Source organism: Coloeus monedula (assembly GCF_965178545.1).
Source record: "Coloeus monedula genome assembly, chromosome: 1".
NCBI classification, from domain to species: domain Eukaryota; kingdom Metazoa; phylum Chordata; class Aves; order Passeriformes; family Corvidae; genus Coloeus; species Coloeus monedula.
Window position 1 is genome coordinate 48,277,940 of NC_138781.1, and position 20,724 is coordinate 48,298,663.

General features: G+C 40.8%; 1 protein-coding gene across 3 annotated transcripts in view; it reads right to left on the bottom strand.

Moving 5' to 3' along the window:
* ELMO1 (engulfment and cell motility 1) overlaps positions 1 to 20,724 on the bottom strand; it is a 305,477-nt gene that overhangs the window by 5,316 nt on the left and 279,437 nt on the right. For all 3 annotated transcript variants that reach the window (XM_082295294.1, XM_082295295.1, XM_082295296.1), the window contains 4 exons: positions 18,060 to 18,172; positions 9,595 to 9,702; positions 5,990 to 6,072; positions 500 to 577 (listed from right to left, as the gene is read on the bottom strand). In XM_082295294.1, the coding sequence (XP_082151420.1) occupies positions 500 to 577; positions 5,990 to 6,072; positions 9,595 to 9,702; positions 18,060 to 18,172 (382 nt within the window). The remainder of the gene's footprint in view (positions 1 to 499; positions 578 to 5,989; positions 6,073 to 9,594; positions 9,703 to 18,059; positions 18,173 to 20,724) is intronic.

Here is a 20,724-nt window from a genome sequence, read left to right on the forward strand (position 1 = left end):
CCCCTGATTATGCTGGTATTGTCAAAATGAACTGAGGCTGGCAGAGATTCTTCGGAAGTTTGGCTGTACAAATCCTCAGTGTTGAAAGTTCACACAGCAAAATTCTCTAGTGTCTAAAGTACAGCAGACCACAAGAAATGAGGAAATGCTGAGCGAGGTCTATAGAACTTCGAGGTCTGCCCAGGCTCTCTTTTCTCTTTCTTATGGCTCATATTTCAGGAGGGCTTAGAAATACTGATCTGTAATTTGGAGCTTCATGTGCTCTGTGATGTAGGAATACAAAACATGTTTCTTCTGTGGCTCATGCAAGAAAATTGCAGAAGATCTTGTTCCTATACTAATCCCCTGAATTTCAGTTTGTTTTGAGACATGACACTTATTTAGATGGACCTATACCCTGGGCCAAGATGCCCATTCTTATGTTCTCATAAAGCCATCTGGTGCCTTAAAGCAGCTAAGATAACTTCAAAGAAATTTCTGTACTCTGAACTTAACTTACCTCATGTTTGTCTGGAGCAATGAAATTCAACTGGCCACTTGAGTCATACAATATAGAGAAAGCAAGCTCTAGCACCTCCTGGAACAATACAAAGAAACACATACTATTGCTGCATTAAAGAGCATTCGTACATTCAGGTCTGTCCTTCTTTACCACCCCTTATTTCCCAAAACAAGTTTCAAAATAGGTTATGGTAGTCTCCTGTCTGGCCAAAGCTGCAGCAGTACCAGACCACTGCAAGAGACTGGCACAGCAAGAATCCCACCACAGATGCTTCAGTAAAAACAAACTCACCCACCTCAGTGTTTACTGCAGCCCACTGGGTCATGCATTACTTTAGCATTTAAGTTTGAGCTAGGCAATGGTGAGGACTGAAATCAATATAATGAATAATAGTACACTTGCAAGAAACTCTTCATGAAGACTCACAGTTTTTTTCAGTTTGTATAGATTAAACTCACGAAGTTCTGCAAGGTTTGATTCCTTGTGTTAAAAATCTTGTCAGGACAATTAATAACCTGGTATATACTTACGTTCTTTTCACTGCTGGAAATATATTAAATTATTCACTCTCAGGAGATTTCTGTAATTTTGTTTCCATCTGAACCAGAATCGTCATCCTCAGTCAAGCCAAACTATGCTGGTTACTTAAAGACTCAAAGGAATTTTGGGAAAGGAAAAAGCAATTATCTTTTTTTCCCCCTAAGCACTGAAGCTGAAATTGTAAAAGGTACCTAGGAGAATTCATAAAGTGCTGACCTTCCCTAAAAGTCACCTGGATTTGAATTCCCACAGGGAAACACAGGCAATCTGAATAAATAATGAACTTTCAGTGGCCAGCAGTGAGCATGCAAAGATGTTGTCTTATCTGTTGTCATATTATGGTTTCTGCCCACATCACTACAAGTGCCATTACAAGGATCTTGCTATCTGTAAGCTCGATGATATGGGTATATTAACTGTGGGAAAGAGACCCAACTACAGAGCAGAGTGCTGACTTGTAACTATTATCTGTATCACATGTCCTGTTCTTTTTGCCTCTTGGCTTCCTCTGCCCTGTCATACTGATGACTTTTGCTGACTCTCAGCTGACAGCAGTCCCTGCACTGCCAGCAGTGACAGAAGAGCTTCCTAAATTTGCTACACTAAGTTTTAAAATGGAAGAATTGAGTTTGGGGACTGCAGTATAAACATTGTTCTAGATTTCTACCCCTGATCTCCCAGTCTGAGACAGACATATGTATTTGGATTTCTGTAAGGGCTTTTTTGATTTTGAAGTTGTATGATTAAGAGCAGAGTCTGAACCATAAAACTTGCAATCCTTAGGGATAATCTTGGATAATAAGAGATTAAACTTCTCATGGGAAATGTTCTTGTTTTCCTGGAGTTTAGTTACTAGGTTCGACTTGATGTATTGCCAGGCTACAGGAGACAAAGCTGTGTTAAATCCTCACTGTGTCAAATCCCCATGGAGGCTGCAAGTACTAACAGTGCTGGTGCACTCAGCAAACAAATGGCTCAGGGCTCACATGGCCTTTGTGTGTTGTAGGCATGTCTCTCAGCCACACTTTATTAAGAGTGATGTCCCTCATTACAGAAACAAACCTACCTCTGCCCACACGAACCCAGCATTATCTCCTCACATAGTGTTATAAATTACTGACAGAACATACCAAGTAATGCCACTGAGGTTGTGAAAATAAAATGCTGCCCTGAAAAAAGGGCTTGTACTGCTATATGATGATGTTCCTGAATTTCATGAAGGTCAACAATCCCACAGGCCTGACCCCTGTAATTTTTCCTTTGGGAAACTCCTATGAATATAACTTCTTCACCTCAAAGAGAGAAAAAGGAAGACAAAAATCTCTGCTTGGAAGAGAAACGTGTCAGGAAATCAAGGGATTGGTCATTTCCAGTCAGGCAGAGAATGAGAAAAGACTTCTCTTTCCAGGGAAAAGTGTTATTTTGGCAGGCCTGGCTACAGCTCAGCTTCTTTGCTGGCTGCTCTGGACTCTATAGGCTTGGGAATTACAGCTTCCAGGTGCCAGCATCTCTGCTGCTTTATGCACAGCAAACTGTCAAGGAAAATGGAAGCCAAAGGAGCTGGAGTTGCCAACTGGCCCTCCACAGTGGTCTCAGTGGTTGAGCTGGCTGACTTGTCAGGGACCCCCACCTGGTTTTGTTACACTCCCATCAATGACAAGCAGGAACTGGCAATTCTTAAAGGAGAACTGGTCAGTCTTTACGAGCCATCTGTGGTTTTCTCTTCCTTTTTCTGTTCTGCTTCTCAACCTTTCTCAGTAATTTTTCACTCAAGCTTTTTCCACGTGTTTCTCTATCCCTCTGCTCTTTTTTATCTTACATTCCCTCCAACTTGTTCCTTTCTTCTTTGTTTTGCTTTCCTCTTCCCACATCTCTAGCTGCTGAACTCACGCCCTTGGCACTCCTAGCTCCTTCCACATGTCAGACCTCTGCCCTTCCCTAGATGCTTCTCAAAGGTTGGGAATTGGGACCCACAATGTGCCTCTCTTCTGAGCTGTGCTGAAAACAGAGAACAAGACATTCTGCAACGGCAGGCTGATACTTCTCACTCCTTGGCTTCAGCTCTGTGGGGGAAGCTGCTGTAGGTGGTATGAAGGGAAGGTTGCTCTCCCATGCCCAGAGCTTCTCTCTACCCCAGTCTCCCCTGGTCCCAACACAGGCCAGAAGCAAGCTATTTTTCATCAACAGGCATTTTGGGTGCCTATGGCAAAGTGATCCCATGCAGCTGGAATGACCTCACTACTTTCTGTCTGCTGTCTTCAATACCCTCAAAATACCCATGTCTTACTGAAGGCTGAGGCCTCGCCGTGTTGAGTTTGCTTGCCAGAGTCAGATCTGCCCCAAAGACCTATCTAGACAGGCAGAAGCAGGGAACTTGTTCAACCAACATGAAATAGAAGATAAGCTTCATTCCTCAAGGAAGTGAGCACAACCATTTCAGCTGACTAAAAAGGCACAAAGCCTGAAACCTGCCACATCAGCAAATAAAGGGTGATAGGAGAACACTTCAAAATAGCTGGCAATGTTTTGTTCTAATTCTTCTATCATGCTTTCTTTTGAAGGCTGCAAAATCTGACATACTTAATTTCCTTGAAATTCATTGATACTACTTGAGAGTCAGAAACAAGGATTTCAAAATTAAACCTAATTTTAAAACACAGGCAAGATGAACAGCAATGGATTCAGGTCTGGTCCTATCACATTGTTCCAGCTTCATATGCATGCAAATTCCAATTCAGTTTAACTCTCATTTCTTTCTAAATTGTCCTGCTGGAAGAACAATGGCCATGTGCTGGCAAATGAAGAGACACTGAAGCCTTTGTTATGGACATTTTGCCAATTCCAGCTATGCTCATAGCATGGCATTCTGCCATTCAATTTTCTTTTCTGTCAATGAATAAAATTGAGGTGGACGTTATATATGTACAAAGAAAGCACAGGATGAAAAGGCCTCTTAAAAAATATATCACTGATTGTAAAATTTCAGAAAGTGAAAGGTTTCATACACCAAATTCAGCTGAATTGCATTCTGTGTCTGCCTTTTATAAATTTTAATTTCATAACCCATATATGACTTGATATGCTGCAAACAACACGTTACTCCTCCTATGTCAGTTTAGTAGTTGCAATATTGTGCCTGACAGTTTGATTGGGATGACAAATAATTTCAAAAATTCTGTGCTTCTCAGGGGAAGAAACAAGGAATTGAGGAAATAAAAAAAACCAAACCCACCAAACCAAGAACCCCAAACCCCATCAAAACCCCTGCACCACATCAGAAATAGTAAAACCATCACAATTGCCATTGCCTGGGTCACAAATATGCTCCAGCCATGGATGCAGCTATGCTACCTAGGAATTCCTGATCTTCACATTCTCAGCCAGAAATTTTATACCAGTCCAAAGCAATTTTACCTAAGGAAATGGGGCAATGCTGAGAGCTGAGGACAAACTGATCTGCAGCATTCCTATTTAGCATTAAATACTATCTAGACATTACTGCTCCATAATGATGACACATTTCCATCACTGCCACCCACTGCTTTCCATCTTTCCCTTTTGCGTGGACATATGAATGCTAAGACAAGGAAGCACTAAAAATATTTTATATGCATCATAAAATGTCCCAGCCAAATGTGTTGATGGTTCAGCTCTAACATGAGGTAGGAGCTGTACGTAATCTATTGTGCTCATGTGTGTCCGTTTGTGCCCTGATTCAGAAAATCAACAAGGAAAAACACTCCTGGGAGTTTTTCTTCCTCACTTGGCATGACTTTTTCTTTTCCTACCATGTAAAGCCAATGCTGAAAGGAGAACAACTTCTCTGTATGGAAACGAATGCAAAAAATACTCAAGATGCTCTGCCTATCTGTGCATAGTTAAGGAAAGTTGCAGCTGTGAAGGTAAAACTAATTGTGTGATATAGCTTTGACAGTGCCTTCTCAGCTTTTATGGCTCCCATCAGAACTACTTTTTCCAATTTTAACCTAAAGTGTTGAAGCAGGAACTCTTAACGTCACTATTTTGTCCATCAAAATCTCCTTCTGGTTGGACACAAAATGTCTAAAGTTTCAGGTAATCAGAAATTCTGATTCAAAACCTGTGATCTGGTTCCCAGACTTCTCAGGGTGTTGTTCTAGGTCAGACCGAACACCATTAGAGTCTCATTGCTATCTTGTAAGCTCAGAGAGACAACCTGATAGAAAATTTATGAACATACCTCACAGAACATGGTATGAAGACCTTCACCACTAATGACGGCAGACTTTGCTAGTAACTCCACTACTTCTTGATGTGGAGACAATTCTTACTAACAAAAACTCTGCAAGATTCTGGCACTGCACAATTTTAGTACTACTGTCAGCTTACAGTTCTTGATCTGAAACTCTGAAGGTAGTATAAATCTAATTTAAGCTGAATATTATCTCTTACACATTTTTTCCCAAATGCACTGCTGAGCACATCCTTATACGGCTCCTCAATTGCCCAGGATTTACCTTACATCCTTTTGTTGGCAGCTGTTTATCTACCTGACTGGACCTGCAGGTATCATCAGCTGGACATTAATTGCAATTTTGGCATGTGTTCACTGAATGTGGGCTCATCAGAGAACACAGCTGGAACAAACTAGTTATTTATCAGAGAGAATTAGGAGTAGGTACCAACAGCCATTGCTGCTTTGCTTTAGAGGCAGAAAATATCACTACTAAAGACTATTCCACTTGTGCTCTGGGCTTAACACAACGCCCATCTGCCATGAAATATGAGTAAAGAAGGGTAAGCTGTCCCAGTAATTTAACTCATATGGTCTGAGGTGGAAACAAAGGATGTACATACATGGAAATGTGGCAGGCTGGAATGAAAAATACCTGTGTTACTTCAAGGAGGTCAAGTTGACAAGCTTTGTATTCTGCACAGTATGTGTTCATAACAATTTGAGAACCATACCTTGTTTTGTTTAAGAGCTCCTTTCTCCTTCATGTGTGGGCAGTCTTTCCCAGTCACAACAGCTTTTATATCTGCCACTGGCACTGCATTAAAAAGAAAAAAAAATCAAACCCCAGAAAATTAGTTATAAGCAAAATATGAAAAAACTAGAGCCTAAAAAGAGGCAAGACTAATGTGTTAAAATTGCCACGTCCTTTGCCATTTCCAGTCTTTTGTAAGAAAGAAAACTGGAAAAAAGCAACTAACACAGGAACCAGTGAGTCTTGACAAAATTTCAGGCAACTGGATAAAAGTTTGAAAATACTTTTTCTTGCCTATTTAGACTACCTTGGGTAAGAGTATTTCACATAAATGTGCACCCATATCTGGACAGTATATGTACTCATGTATCTCAAAACCATATAGTTTTCTTCCTTGTTAATGTAATATGCCTGCTCTGTTGTTGCTCTTTCCTAGGCATCCAGGTAAAGTCTCTGCTGGAGAGAGGATACTGGACAAATTGGACCCCTCATTCCATGCTCTTGTCCTTCTTTTAAAAGCCTGTATGTATTTTTAAAATAGTTTTCTATTTCACTCCCATCAGCAATTTAGTTGCTTTCTAGTACTAGCAGGAGTAAGGAATATTAAGGCTTATAATAAGCCATTCCAATTGCTTTAAAATGTGATCAGAAATGACTGGGGGAAAAAAAAAAGGTTAAGAAAAAATATTGGAATCTGCTGCCACTCAGAGTCACAGAGTGAGGTCACTGTAGCATAAAGATAAATTTCTCTGAGTTTCAAGCGGAAGTCAATTTTCCAAAGGTAATTACATTATGGAGGATCTATATGCTCTACAATACAATATGATCACTGAGTGACAGTTTCTATGATCTATAAATAATCCATTATCCTTGTGGCTGCAGAAAAGTATCTTATATATAGAACAGGATAGTAATATGAAAACCTGTTACTGCCCAGTTCTTTACAAACTCTAATGGAAATAACTGGAGAGGAGAAATGCATTTATGCTTCTACTGGGTACATCAGCACTATATATTTTATGACAGATTACCTCAGCAGTACAGCCAAACGGATGGCATGGGATGTAAAAGACATTTTTAAAGTATTTGCCTTGCATGGAAAACTGAAAAGAATGGAAATAATTTGGCTCTTCACTACCCAACTTCTCCTGCCTTTAGTCTCAGAATTTTATGCTGTGGGCCTGCTGACTTTTTATGTCCCTGACAGTATCCTACTTTTGGTGAAGAAGAGATACTGTTTCTGAGAGGAGAGAGTGAGCTAGGATAAACTGGGAAATTAAGGAGATATTTGACTGCAACTATGGTACAAAGGTCTTCTTAAGAGAGAGTGTTCCTGAAGAGGCCCAGAAAAACAATTTCTCTGTTTGCATAAGATAGGGTTTTCTGAGGTCAGACCTCTCAACCAAGAAGGCTTTTCTCCAGGTTTCATACATTTGATCTGTGTGATCTGAAATGCAGTTACTGTGGGACATCATAGACTGATGTGACATCCTAATCTTTATTTATCTGGAACTTGGCTTATGCCTTGCTTTAGGAAAATAGAATCAAAGACTTCAGGAGGCACCAGAAGTTGACTACAAGATGCTGGAGGGCATGAGCACAGATGTGATGTGCTCACAATGGATAAAGCCTTGAGAAAGAGGGAAGCTGTTTTCTGTCCCAGCTGGAGTCTGCATGACTTGTTAACTCTGCCAGCCTGAAGAGAGTGAAGTGAAAAGGTTAAAAGGTTAAAACCCCACACATTTATTTTTTGAGATAGAGACTAATTATTCAGGCTTGGCAAGGAGTACACAAAATGCTTGATGCTGCTTTTCTTCGTTCTGTTTTCTTACCCAAATATTCTCTTTTACCTGAGGACCTGGGCTCCAAATGCTGACAAGTTGATCATCATATTCAAAATTTAAGAATTCGAAAATCAGTAAGTCTATCCAGAAAACCAGAACATTTATGAAAAGCATTCTGTAAAATGCCCAAGCCAGTTTGGTCTGATATGTTTCAAACAATAGTAGCACTTTATAATCTTGTGACTTGCAATATTCTCAACTTTGTTTAATGAAACTCCATCTAATGTGGGTAGCACTGTGGTAAATCTTGTGTCTTTCATAGACTGAAAACCTGAGATATTGATAAAACAACCACCTCTTTCTGAAACTGCATCGGTCTTTGCTCTGCCAGGAGCCATGCTGAGGGAACCATGTGGGTCTGGCCCAATGGTTTCTAAAGCAGGAGCCTTCTGCCCCCATGGGATCCTGACATTCCTGAGTAGGCTCAAGAGCCTATGGAAAATGCAAGTGCCAGATGAAGCTCACAGTCAGGGTCAGCGGTTTGTGTGTGGAAGCGTGCTCAAAGCAAACAAATCTGGGAACTACTGGTCTTGTAACTGTGCCCACAGTTCAAGTGTGACTTTCATTCTTCTGTCACCCTGACACTACTGTAACATTTCTCTAAGCCTTGTCCAAAAAAACAGGCTCTTTCTGTGCCAATGCAGCAATGTGAGGCCCTGTCCTACATTCTGCCAAGACTGCAGTAAGACTGTGGAACATCCTTGAGGCAATCTCTAAGGCAAGGAAAACAAGGGAACGTGACTGCAAACTGTCAGGGCTCCAGCATCACACAGGCTTTTCTTCTTTCCCTCTCAGACTGGATCTGGGAGCACTAAGACATTTTAAAAAGTGCTGCCTGGAGACAGGTCAAGGGAGTAAATTTCAAATCATTCCCCAATTTTCAGGCTGGAAAAATTTCAAACTTCTGAAAAATTATTCTTTCTGCCATTCCATGAAAGAAGTGGAACTACCACCTGAAATACCTGTATAAGTGTGTCTAATTTGATAATGCCAAGAATTTTCAGAGAAGAACAAAAAGAAATTATCCCTTATTCAATGTTGGATTTCTAGAAGTCACCTCCCAGTGACAGAACTATACTCATTATTTCCATTATACTAAAAATTTTTCCTGGATTGCAGGTTAAGCCCCAACAACTCATGTTGAAGGTAAAGAAGAAGAACTCACTAGAGTATGAGGGATATGAAGAGCTCCAAAATTACTTTTAAACATAAGAAAAATCCCAATAAATCCCCTGGTAGGAGTTGCCACAGAAGCATGTCCTGTCCCTGTTGGGTACACAGAAACGGTGAGGTCCTCTCAATACTGTTCACAGTGGCGTGTCATCTCTAAGCCTACTCCTCACAATAACCAAAAAGACCTCTGCCATATATTCCTCTTCCAGTCACTAGACTGCCTGTGTCCATGGACAGGCAGTGCTTCTGAATATACCCGAGTATTTTTATTTGACACCCGCAGTTAGATGAGCAATGAAAGTAAACTGGGTTCCTCCCTAGGAAAGACATGACGCTTCCAAGCGGAATGAAATTATGAACTCACTGAAAAGCTTAGCTCAGTCCCCACACACACACTTGCCAAACCCAGGAGAGCAGTGTTTGAATGCAGGGGGAAATGTCCCCTGCTCTCTATCTTCATAAAGAGGGCTGTCAATGATGTCCCATGTTAAGAGAAACCTACTACAAGTTATAAAGAAGAACTAGCATAAAAGAAGCAGAGTGGTCACAATCTTTGTGCATGACTTACATTTATCTTGCAAGGAATCATGAGGGACTTCTCCCTGTGGACTTTCTTCCAAGTCTCCGTAGTGCAAGACCTTGTGATTAGGTGAAAGTCGACAATACCAAAATTTGTCTGTTGAAATAAACACATTAAACAAGGTCACTAACATGTTCTTCATCAGCCTTACCAACAGCAGAGGAGAAAGCTTACTCAAACAAGGTGCTACAGAGAAAGGCTGTCTTTTCTTTCAGAAGAAGAAATGTGTGGGGTATATATAACAAGTGTAGGGACTTTGCTCAGTAATTTTACTTGATTAAATGAAGCTCGCATTAATCTCCAGGGATTTTTTTTTATGGACCTAGTCACTGGCTCAAAAAAAAATACTAGTGAGAAAAAAATTACTTAGTTTTACCAGATATTATATAGCCTCATGGACAGAAGACTGACAAAGTAACTACTTTGAGTGGATAACTTTAATTTACCCATAAAAGATTCATTTTTAGCACCCACTATGTGAAAATCAAGCCCTACCAGCTGTCTTGTGTGGGACACCCAAAAACTGATAAATTTGAAATATCCCATACTTTATGAAAATTGTGACTCATGTCTTTTTTTATAGACATAGGAGAACACCCCCATATTTATGGAGAGACTGGACACAATAAACATGCAAGGACTTAAAAAGCAGACATTAAGTCCCTTGTCCTGCACATAACGCACACAAATATATGTGTGACCATGCAGTTCATACCCCAGTCTGCATTTTAGTCCTTCCTAAGAGATGTACATTTACATCTCCCGACAACTTGTGCTTCGCAGGATATAATTCCCCTCAACAACATTTGTTAAAATCTGCTCCTGTGAAGAACATCACCTTTGCAGAGCCAGGCCACCACACTGCCTAGCATGCAAGGATGGTGCTTGCCAATTCCCTTTCTGAAATGGTAAGAAAGAGGTTACCCTTCCTTGTCAGAGCACATTCTATTTAATAAGTAGATCACATAATGTTGAGCTGTCAAAAATACAATCTTGTTACATCCAAACTAAATCTCCAAAAGCTCAGAGCAAGGCTGGATGTTAAAATGCCAGTGGAGGGGGGCAGAGGGCTTCTCTGGCTCTGTGCTTCTCTCGTACTGGCAGTGCTGATGCTGTGCCAAGCAGCAGCCTGAGGGGCCATTTAGGGGAAACGTTAGCACCGACACAGCCCTGCGGCGCTGCAGTCGCTGGGAGCCACAGCTTGGATAAAACATTGGAGGAGCAGTAGAACCAGCATATGTGAGCTCATTTGGGGCGGTAGCAAAGGAAGGGCTTCTTGGCTCTATGAGTAAAGCATTGGCTTCACGGACCCAGCTGCTTCCTTAAGGACACTCCAGGCCCCTGGCCAGTCATTTAAAATGCAATGCAGTAAAACACAGACAACTGAATGGTAAAAATGCACTTTCGCATGCCTTTTTAAATTTGTCATAGTGGTAAAAAGGTTTGGGGCAAAAACCCGACACACTTCAAACTACTTTCTGAGTGTGCAGCCTCTCCTGCAGAAAGGTTTCAGAAAACCCTACAAATCCCTGGCAGAAGCTCAAAATGGCCATGGGAGGGATTCACAGTCATGCACAACACTGAAAGATTTGTGGTAGCGAGCCTGAGATTATGATCCCGTGAAGCATACAAAAAGAGCTGCTGAAATGTAAGCATTCCTGGACTATAAGCAGAACATACAGTGTGGCACAGTATGGGATACAGAAGAAGACCCCACTCGCCAAACTTTTGTAGGGAGTTGAAACTAGAGCAAGTAGGAGCCCTCATTCAGAAGACTCTCATCTGAAGACCACACACACAAGCAACTTGTTAAACAGTTTGTGTATCTCAGCAGGATGTGTGTGGAAATTTTCTAGATTCATACCTTTTGCAGGGAACTCTACCAGAACCATAGCAAAGCCTGATGCTTGAAGAATACACCCCACTGAATCTCATGGTTGACAATTAGGCCTAAAGAAAAGCCTCCAGTAACTGTAGCAGGAGGCTTTTGTACCTAGCTTTAACTCTAACCTCATTGTTTATTGGGCTGTACAAAGTAATATAACTTTCCAATTCTAAAATTAAAACAGTCATTCTTTTGCTTAATAAAAGCCAACATGGTTTCACTACCTTCTCAATGAGCTGGGCAAAAAGATGGTGCAACTGAAAAAAAAAAAAAGAATTACCATGAATTCCTTTCAATTTATCACAAATGGGGTTGGTGTTCGCAAGGGTTTGGCTCTTTTATCTCCTAGAGGTTGGTGTTTTGGTAACCTTGGTTCTCATTCAATGCCATGCTTCAATAATAAAAGAGGGGAATACCCCTCCATGAAAATATCTTATTTTGTTTTAGGAAGGGGTGGTTTAATGGGAAGAAACCCAAGCTCTTAATGCTTGAGGAGCCTTTTCAGCAATTGCCCGTAACCCAAGGTTAATTAAAAACTAATAGCCATAGACTGTAGCTTGAAGCATGTCCAGCACAACTCTCCTGTGGGTTCATTAATAACTGCTGCTCTGCCATAGCCTTGCTGTCAAGGGGAAAGCCCTTAAATGAAAGCTACAAATGGAACTAACGAGGTTTCCTCAACGACAGCCACTAAATGACTGCACCAGCCAGGCTGAGGAGGGTGACAGCACGTTAGTGAGGAGAAGCAACCCTTGCTTCTGCAGCCACCTCAGCCTTACCCATTGCAGTTTTCTTTTCAGCTGTCCATGACACTACAACCAGTGTATGAGAAAATATCCTGCTCAAATGAGATTTCAGTGCCTTGGAGGGGAACAGTTTGAAACTGGATGCAGCTACTTTACTGTAGTGCAGGTGCTGAACACAATTGTACTGGAAAAGTAGTGTATAGAGTAATGCTGCAGTCAAAACAAAAATTATATGAAATTGCTTCTACCGAGAAAAAGCGTGAAGAAGTCTTAATTGCAGAAAAGCACATGGGAACCGGCCAGCATTTACTTTGAGCTCTAAATTGATAAATTAAAAAAAAATTAACAGAAGAAAAAGCTCTTTTCTACTATGACTCAAAAGTGGTGCTTATAAAACAAAGAAAAACTATTGTCCAAACCCTCCAGAACTCTTAAACCAAAATCTGCAGAGTTGAAGTGTCACAAAAAGCTTTGAAGTTGGAACAGACCATCCTCATTAGTCCCCATACTCCACATCAGGCAGATCCATGTGCATGTGCCCAGCTGGAGTGGGGCAACTGCATGTTCCGGGAGTAATTTTGGTTTTAGGCCCAAGCTTAAGAATTTTCCCCAAAGACTAGGTCCCTTCTATGAGCTACAATGCCCATTTTGGATCCAGTGTTACTACATCTACCTCCTGCTCAGAGCAAGAAGCTGTAGGGAGGGCGGCCACTAACCACAGTCTTTAGAGATGATGTGGACTTGATATTTCACCACCATTTTCAGACACCACATCATTTACACTTTCTGGCAACTCCCTATGTCTTTCAGCTAACTGACCACTGATGCAATCACATTAGCAAGGCAGATATTCATCTTTGGGAAACAGAATTAGTCATTCTGGTTTTTAACCTGAAAAGTATTCAAGCAAATTGTTCTGATTTTTCAAATAATTACTAAAGCAGCCAGTGGGTTAAATATATCACAGCACATTGTTGAAGATTATAGATGAGGTTAAAAAAACCTCCCAAATAACAAAATCAGCTACAATTTGGCTACAAAAGTAATATTCAGAGCTGAGAACAAACAGCAGAGCACAGAACATTTTGCTGATGGGCTACAGAGTGCCTGGCCATTCACGCAGTGTGTTTCCAAGTGCATTAATGGCCAATGACTCATATGCCTTTAACAATACTATTCCAGGTAAACGACTGCTGTGGTTAGTACAGAAGTGCTCTATTGTTAGAATCTGAGGAGAAAATAGCTCAGATATGCATGGACAGAAGTCTTGAGAATATGTATTTTCTCCCAATACACTCTAGAAGCTTTTCGTTCAAAGAAAAAACAACCTCACAGATTTAGCAACAGGAACCTGCTTTTAAATATATCTGTGAAAACATATGTATTTGTGTAGATTTTATATCTATATATGCATGTGGGCATATATTTTTTTTTTCTTTTTTTTTTTTCCTGTCTTTAATAAAATTGAATTGATATTTTCACTCCAACTAGTCAACTGCCTAGATTAAGCCAGGGAGCTCTCCAAATGACTGGCAAATAATTGACCTGTGGCATTGTTGGAGGCATATTTGGTTAACTGGTTTCTCTCAGAGACTCACGCTCACAGAGGTTTTTTGTGGGACTATGGAGAGTAGGAGGAAGTAGCAGTAGAAAAGAGTTTGGCAGAAAAAAGTCAAAGTGTGTGGTGTTGTTCAGAACTGCGAGTTACTTATCCTAGCAAGAGACAGAAAACCAGTCTTCACTTGGTTTTCTGTTTCAGTTTAAGCTTTCTCTTCCCAGGTTACTTCCATGGTGCCTTGTGGTTTTAATTTAATGGTGTGTATCACCAGGGTTTCCCTTCCTTCCAAAAATTACTGTTAGAGAAACGTCATCTTTGGCTGCAAAACCACTTCAATAACATGCAATTTCTCTATAATCTTTATAAAGGTAAAAGGGGAATTTATTTCCAAGAGTGCACCCAGCAACGTATACTACAAATGTACTGGATGACAGCATCAGAAGCATCTATTATCCTCAATAAAATGCCTTTATCTGCTACTTAGCTCTACTGGAAATAATAACTACTGGGGGTGTAGAGTGCTTGGCAGGTTTTTGCTCTAGTCTTCTCCCTTTTCTTTTAGGAATTATCTAAGGAAGGAGAAAGCTGAAGAGGTCTCAGTAGATGTTCATGGTCCAGGAACAAAGTGGGGATTTGCAGAGCCTGATGATCTGCTTTTGAGCTGTGATCAGAAGGATAGGCTAGATTTTGCTGTTTCATTTCCAACTGATTAAGATACTTAATGAAAACCCAGGAGTTAGTACTGCAGTTCTCCTATGAAAACCTTGCAAGGGAAAGGCCAGGTATTTTTCGGAAGTGCTAAGGATCCTGCTGGGACAACAATGGTATTTCTGAATTTCAGCTACAGAGAGATCCTGCTATGATAATCCTGTGCTGAAACACAAAAAGCAGAGATCTGAATACAGATACCTCACAGCCTAATCTTGACCATCCCCCCAGTGAATCACCTGTTGGGACTGGAGGTTTTCCAATGCTACGTATATATGAAAGTGCTTAATCTCTTCTCAAAAGGTTGTAAACTCCCTTCTCATTTTTTTTAAGTCAAAATTTTCAACTTACTGTGGCTAACCATGTGTGCCCTACCACATGTTCAAACAATAATCTTAACAGAAGTTTGCTCTGGAGTCTTTATCATGGGCTAATGCCTGTTAATTATCTTTAAATGGGCAATTTAATGCTTTCAGCTTCTGTGTAGGGCACGTTCAGGTTCTTCTTGTACAATCTGCAGATTTGTGACATTTGTTCCAGGATTGTCTTAAGGGAACAAAAGAATCATAGGAAAGTACAAAAAGCATATACACACTTTAGTATAACCCCTACCTGATCATGCTACTCTTACAAGTAGGTTGCCACATAACAGGCAAATCGTGATGCCTCAGAGCAGTACTCATTTCTGTTTCAGTTCCATGTCACCCTGGATGGACCGTGGCCAATTTTTTAGAGCCTTGGTAACTCTCCACGGCAAGTGAATTCTGTTGGAGCACCAGACAGGTGACAGGGCTCCTGAACCCCCTGAGGTTGTACAGGGCACTTGTACAGGCAGGTGGGTTGTGAGAGAGGAGATGGGGACATGGGATGAAGCTAAAAGAAGATATGCTCAGAATTTGGGACTTCTGTTATTTTTATCAGAACATTCAGAGGAATTATCTGAAAGATTGACTGTCATGATGTTTAGTATCACTAGCTAAACCTCAGGTCCTCCCTTCACTTTACTCCATCTTCTAATTCTTGACATCATGACAGCCCTGGTTTTACAGTTTGTTCTGCTTTGGGGTTCAGGAGACCCTGAAGGATAAATGGTGATTTCAAGAGAGCTTCTTTTGCTTTCTGTCAGCCGCCAGTATTTGCTATTTGGACTGTGTCAGGAACTGTACATGCCTAAAAAAGGATCCCAGCTGAACGGCTTATACGCCAAGCATGCTTCATTAAATTGCACAGTGTTAGGTCACAGAATCAGAGAATATGCTGAGTTGTTGGAAGAGATCCACAAGGATCATCAGTCCAACTCCTGGTCCTGCACAGGACACCCCAAGAGTCACACTGTGTGCCTGAGAGCATTGTAGAAAAACTTCTTGAACTCTGTCAGGCTTGGTGCTGTGACCACTTCCCTGAGGAGCCTGTTCCAGTGCCCAACCACCCTCTGGGAGAGGAACCTCTTCCTAATATCCAACCTAAACCTCCTCTGAACTCAGCTTCAGGCCATTCCCTGAGGTCCTGTCACTGGTCACCACAGAGAAGAGATCAGTGTCTGCCCCTCTGCTTCCCCTCATAAGGAAGTTGAAGACTGCAACAAAATCTCCCCTCTGTCTCCTCTTCTCCAGGCTGAACAGATCAAGTGACCTCAGCCACTTCCCATACGGCTTCCCCTCAAGGCCCTCCACCATCCTCGTTGCCCTCCCCTTGGATGCTCTCTAATAGCTTCATGTTCTTTTTACATTGTGACACCCAAACTACCCCCAGCACTCGAGGTGAGGCTGCCCCAGTGCAGAGCAGAGCAGGACAATCCCCTCCCTTGCCCGGCTGGCGATGCTGTACCTGATGCCCCCCAGGACACGGTTGGCTGTACTGAATTTAGTCCTGGTGGCCTCATGCATCATCATCCTCTATAATGGTTGTGTCTACTGCCTCCCTTCCTCCCTCCCAGATGGTAATATACCCTTCTGTTTCAGGGAATACAGGAAGTCTATCACAAAGCACACACAACTCTTAAGGGCACGTGGGAACATGACCTCCAAAATGGACTTCCATCTGCGAAAAACCATCTATTTCAGAGAAGATAACGTTCTTTGAGGCATGGTTGCATGTTATATTTGTTTCCAAAGAATCGTGAATTATTTCTGGCCCTGTACAAATATGACATCAAAGCAATTAATCTGGTGGCCTATAGAATTCACTCCAAGGCACAATAGGAAGCAACCCTCTCAACTGAGGACAAGAAATTACATTGATTTAAAAAAAAAATATTTTTTTAACTTAACTGTACTCATATAAGTTGAATGAATTTATACTCCCTAAGGCTCTTGATCCTATAAATCATGAGCTAACAACAATTTAAGATAAAATAAACAGTCTATCTTCCTCTTGGAGCTCAGCCAAAAGAAGAATATTTGCTGCAAATCCTACTCTTTCCCCAGAATTTGAGTCATTTGGATTAAGGCTTTGAGAGGAATAAAATAAACAACCCTCACTACTGGCAGCCAAACTACACATTACTTTACCTACTTTCCCTCCATGAGTATGCTGATGAACAAAAAACATGTATCATGCCTCTATCCGGTCTGTACAGAAATGCACAGTGGAATACTGATCATCTTTCTGTGCAGTGGGCTTCTTAGGTGTTTGTATGAATGACAGGTTATAAATAACCTCCCTACATTATGGAAAACTGCCTCCTTGTTTCTAAGGAAGGAGGCATTGCAGGGATACCTCTCTCTGTGAAGAACGCACTTTTCCCCAATTAATCTGAAAGTCTCAAATATTGATCTTTATTGTTCTGTATTTACAGAGGAAAACAAATAGTAATCTGAGTCCTCACAAAATGAGCGGTTTAAAGCGAAATTTTTGGATACTAATTAATCTGCTGAATTTACACTACGTCCCCATTATGTTATCTGGGGAAAGAAGCATGTCTCTCTGAGGGGAAAAGAACCATGGGGAGTTTTACTGTATAGAATGAACTATGAATCTTGCACTGAGAAATGACTCATAGAATTGGGAAAATAATCTTCTCATATCAATCAAGTATTCCTATGAAGGTACGCAAATTACTGATATTTGATATTTGAAATTACTTTCAAAAAGTATGTTTAAACACCACAGTATAATTATTGTATGTGGCAATATAAGACCAAACCAAAGGACAGGGGGAGGGATGCAGAATGAACTTGTTGCATACATAAAGGTAATCAAAGTCTGAGAGATTCAATTTCAAGTTTCAGGTGCTATTCCTGCAAAGATATTGCTTTGAGATGAACAAGAAGCCTGGACATTCAGGAGGAAATAAAAATACTCATTTCAGAATGTGACACTGCTGCCTGAGATTTTGTCAAAGGCTGGACTTGTTCCAGATCAAGGCTGAAACTGGTTTCAGGGAAACAGGAAATCCTGAAAATCTGTAACTTGGAGATGCCTTCGGATGCCTCCCGGTAAAAACAGTCAAGATAGCACTAAAATCCAGGGTCCTGCCAGTGAAAATAGTATTCCTCAGCTCAACTTTTAGACCAAAGTGACAATATAAAGCCAGACTAGGGAGTCTGAGCTGTACCTTGTCGACGTCGACTGTTGAGTTTCCTAAAGCATGTGCCCTCCACAAGTCGATTGAGACGTTGCTGCTTGATCAGTTCTAAGATCTCTGGCTGAATCTTCTCCTTTAGTTCCCTTGGGAAGAGAGAAAGTAGGCACTTGTCAAATTCAATCAAAGATCATCCTCCTTCCTCTGAAACAGAGTCTCACAAGATGTTTCTGCAAGGCGTTTGAAGAGTACATCAGTCACAGACAAGACCAGGTCAGAATCTAGTCTGCCCCAGAAAAAAAGCCCTTTTTCTTTAAACAAAGAAGGGAACTCAGGATATGTTTGTTGTAGACATCTCCCTGCTACAACATCAGTGTATGACTCAGGCAAGTTGCTTGTTTTTATATTACTTTACTCATTCTAAAAATAACACTTGTTATAATGCATCAACAAGATTTTTCTGCAGCAAATAATGCTCTTTCATCATAGGAGCCCTGTGAAGTTTATTTGAGGGTCTGTCACCTTTTGTTGCACAATCCTATGCCAGTATACTTCACTAGCACTGCTACTTAGGACAACACAAGAAGGCTAAAACATTTTGAAACAACAATAAAAAACAGGGAGCAATGCCAATGAGCTAAACTAACGATCAGCACTATATTCTTGTTCTCAATCTCGTATAATTTGATTACTTTATTATTATCAGAATTTGTGGAAGACTAACTCATGACTAGGGATCACTCAAGGCTCCAACTTCACTTTTGCCTAGGAGTGCAGAGACCCACAATACATCTAGAAATAATCTTATATCCTTCAGAAAATGCATTTCTCCATCTTACTTTGATAAGAGTTCAACATGTCAAGAACTAGGCAGAAAACATATGCACATAATATTTAAAGTTTAATTTCATACACCATCACATGGATTCACAGATGTCTGAATTCATCAGTTATATCCTCACTTAGATTCATTAAGAATACATAAAAGACAGGTTTAAACATCAACTCGACAGCAAGCCTAGTAAGATTAAAAAAAAAAAAAAAACTGAATGTGTAGAAGATTTATAAAATACGAACTTTGTCAGAACCATAATTTTGCATTGCTGTGCAAATTGGGTAATACCAAAAATCGTTCTGTCCGGCAGTATGTTCCAGCAATCATCATCAAAAGGAAGCTCAGCTGTGGTATCCCACAGAGACAACAAAAAATTTTCTCTTCTTGAAAACTTACGAAGCCCATTCTCTGCCGATTTCCACACTCATTTGGATCCCGTGCCTTTGATCTGCCAGACCCCCACTTAAATCACTGCAAATCCTCTGCTAGAAAGATCAGGCCTTTAAAATAAAATGTCCTCTTTCCCCTAGGTGTCAATGAAATGATTGGGTGCATAACCCACTGCATATTTACAAGCTGTGAAAATCTAGCTGGTCAAAAATCAAGGAAGCATTGTAACTATAGAAACAGCCCATGTTTTGGAAATGTGTTATTAGTCCTTTAGGACTTGAATTTTCAAGCACTGTTGTTTTTTCATTAGGATCTAAGATATAAATATGTTGAATGGTTAAATACTGTGATTAAAAGAATTTTGTGCTTGAATAAATGTCTTGCCTTTACTGAGCTGATGAGCTTCCCTATTCCTCAGGTACAACCTGAGAGCAGGGGCTGAGGGACAACAGTGTTAAAACATAAGTGTGGATTACTCAGCAGTCCAGGCTGCTGACAATCTCCAGCTGGACTAATTTCAAACATTCAAGAGTGGTATAAACATCAGTCTGATATTTAGGTAGTTTAATTCAGAAATTGGATGGTTATCATTAAATAGGTGTTACAGATATCATAACATTGTATTTGTAAGACTACCAAAAAGCCAAAAATGAATGGGTCATCCAGCTCATTAACATCTGACTGTTTGCTTATAACATTCTGTCGTCTGGCCTCTAATGCCCCACCTGCCCTTTACAAACCAGAGGAAGAGAAGGGTTTTTTTAACCAATCCAAAAAAACCCAGGTAATCCTCTCTAAAATACTTCACTGCCTAAGGGAGACTTTGCATGGGAGAAGTGGAGGTAAGAAAGAAGGGACCTCTTGCCTCTTTGGTTACGTTCTGGAGGCCCTCTGCACACATACAAGTATTTGCTCTCACAGCCGTGAAGCTCAGTGTGCTACTCTCTTCTGTTTCATGGTCCTTGAACTTGATCACAGAGAGGTTGTAGAGACAACCCATTACTCCATGGAGAAACAGTCTCTGGTAACTCTGGACCTAGTGAAAGCCCGTAAGACTATCAAGCCTTTGCCATGGTCACTTAGTGTACTTACTGTCCTCAGCAGCTCATGCCAACACATGGTTAGGTTACTCTGACTTCTTGGTTCTCAGCCATTTTTCTGACATCATGACTCCAGATGTATTTTTGCAAGGTGATCCTGCCACTCAGTGCTCCTCACTGTCAAGGTTTCTGTTCCACCTCTTGGAGGTGACAGAAATGGGTCAGAACAATCAAGCCACAGCGCACAAACAAAATATATGCTTCTTTGAAACTCTGTATTTCCTTCTGAAAGACATCTGAAGGCAACAGAGTTCTGTTCCTGGCGATCAGTGTCTAAAGACAGGAGGGCTAGAAAAAAAATCTTTGCGCAAGAAATAGGTCCTCCTGCCTAATTTTAAAATCCATCAGGAACAATGAGCTAAAGGAAGATTAT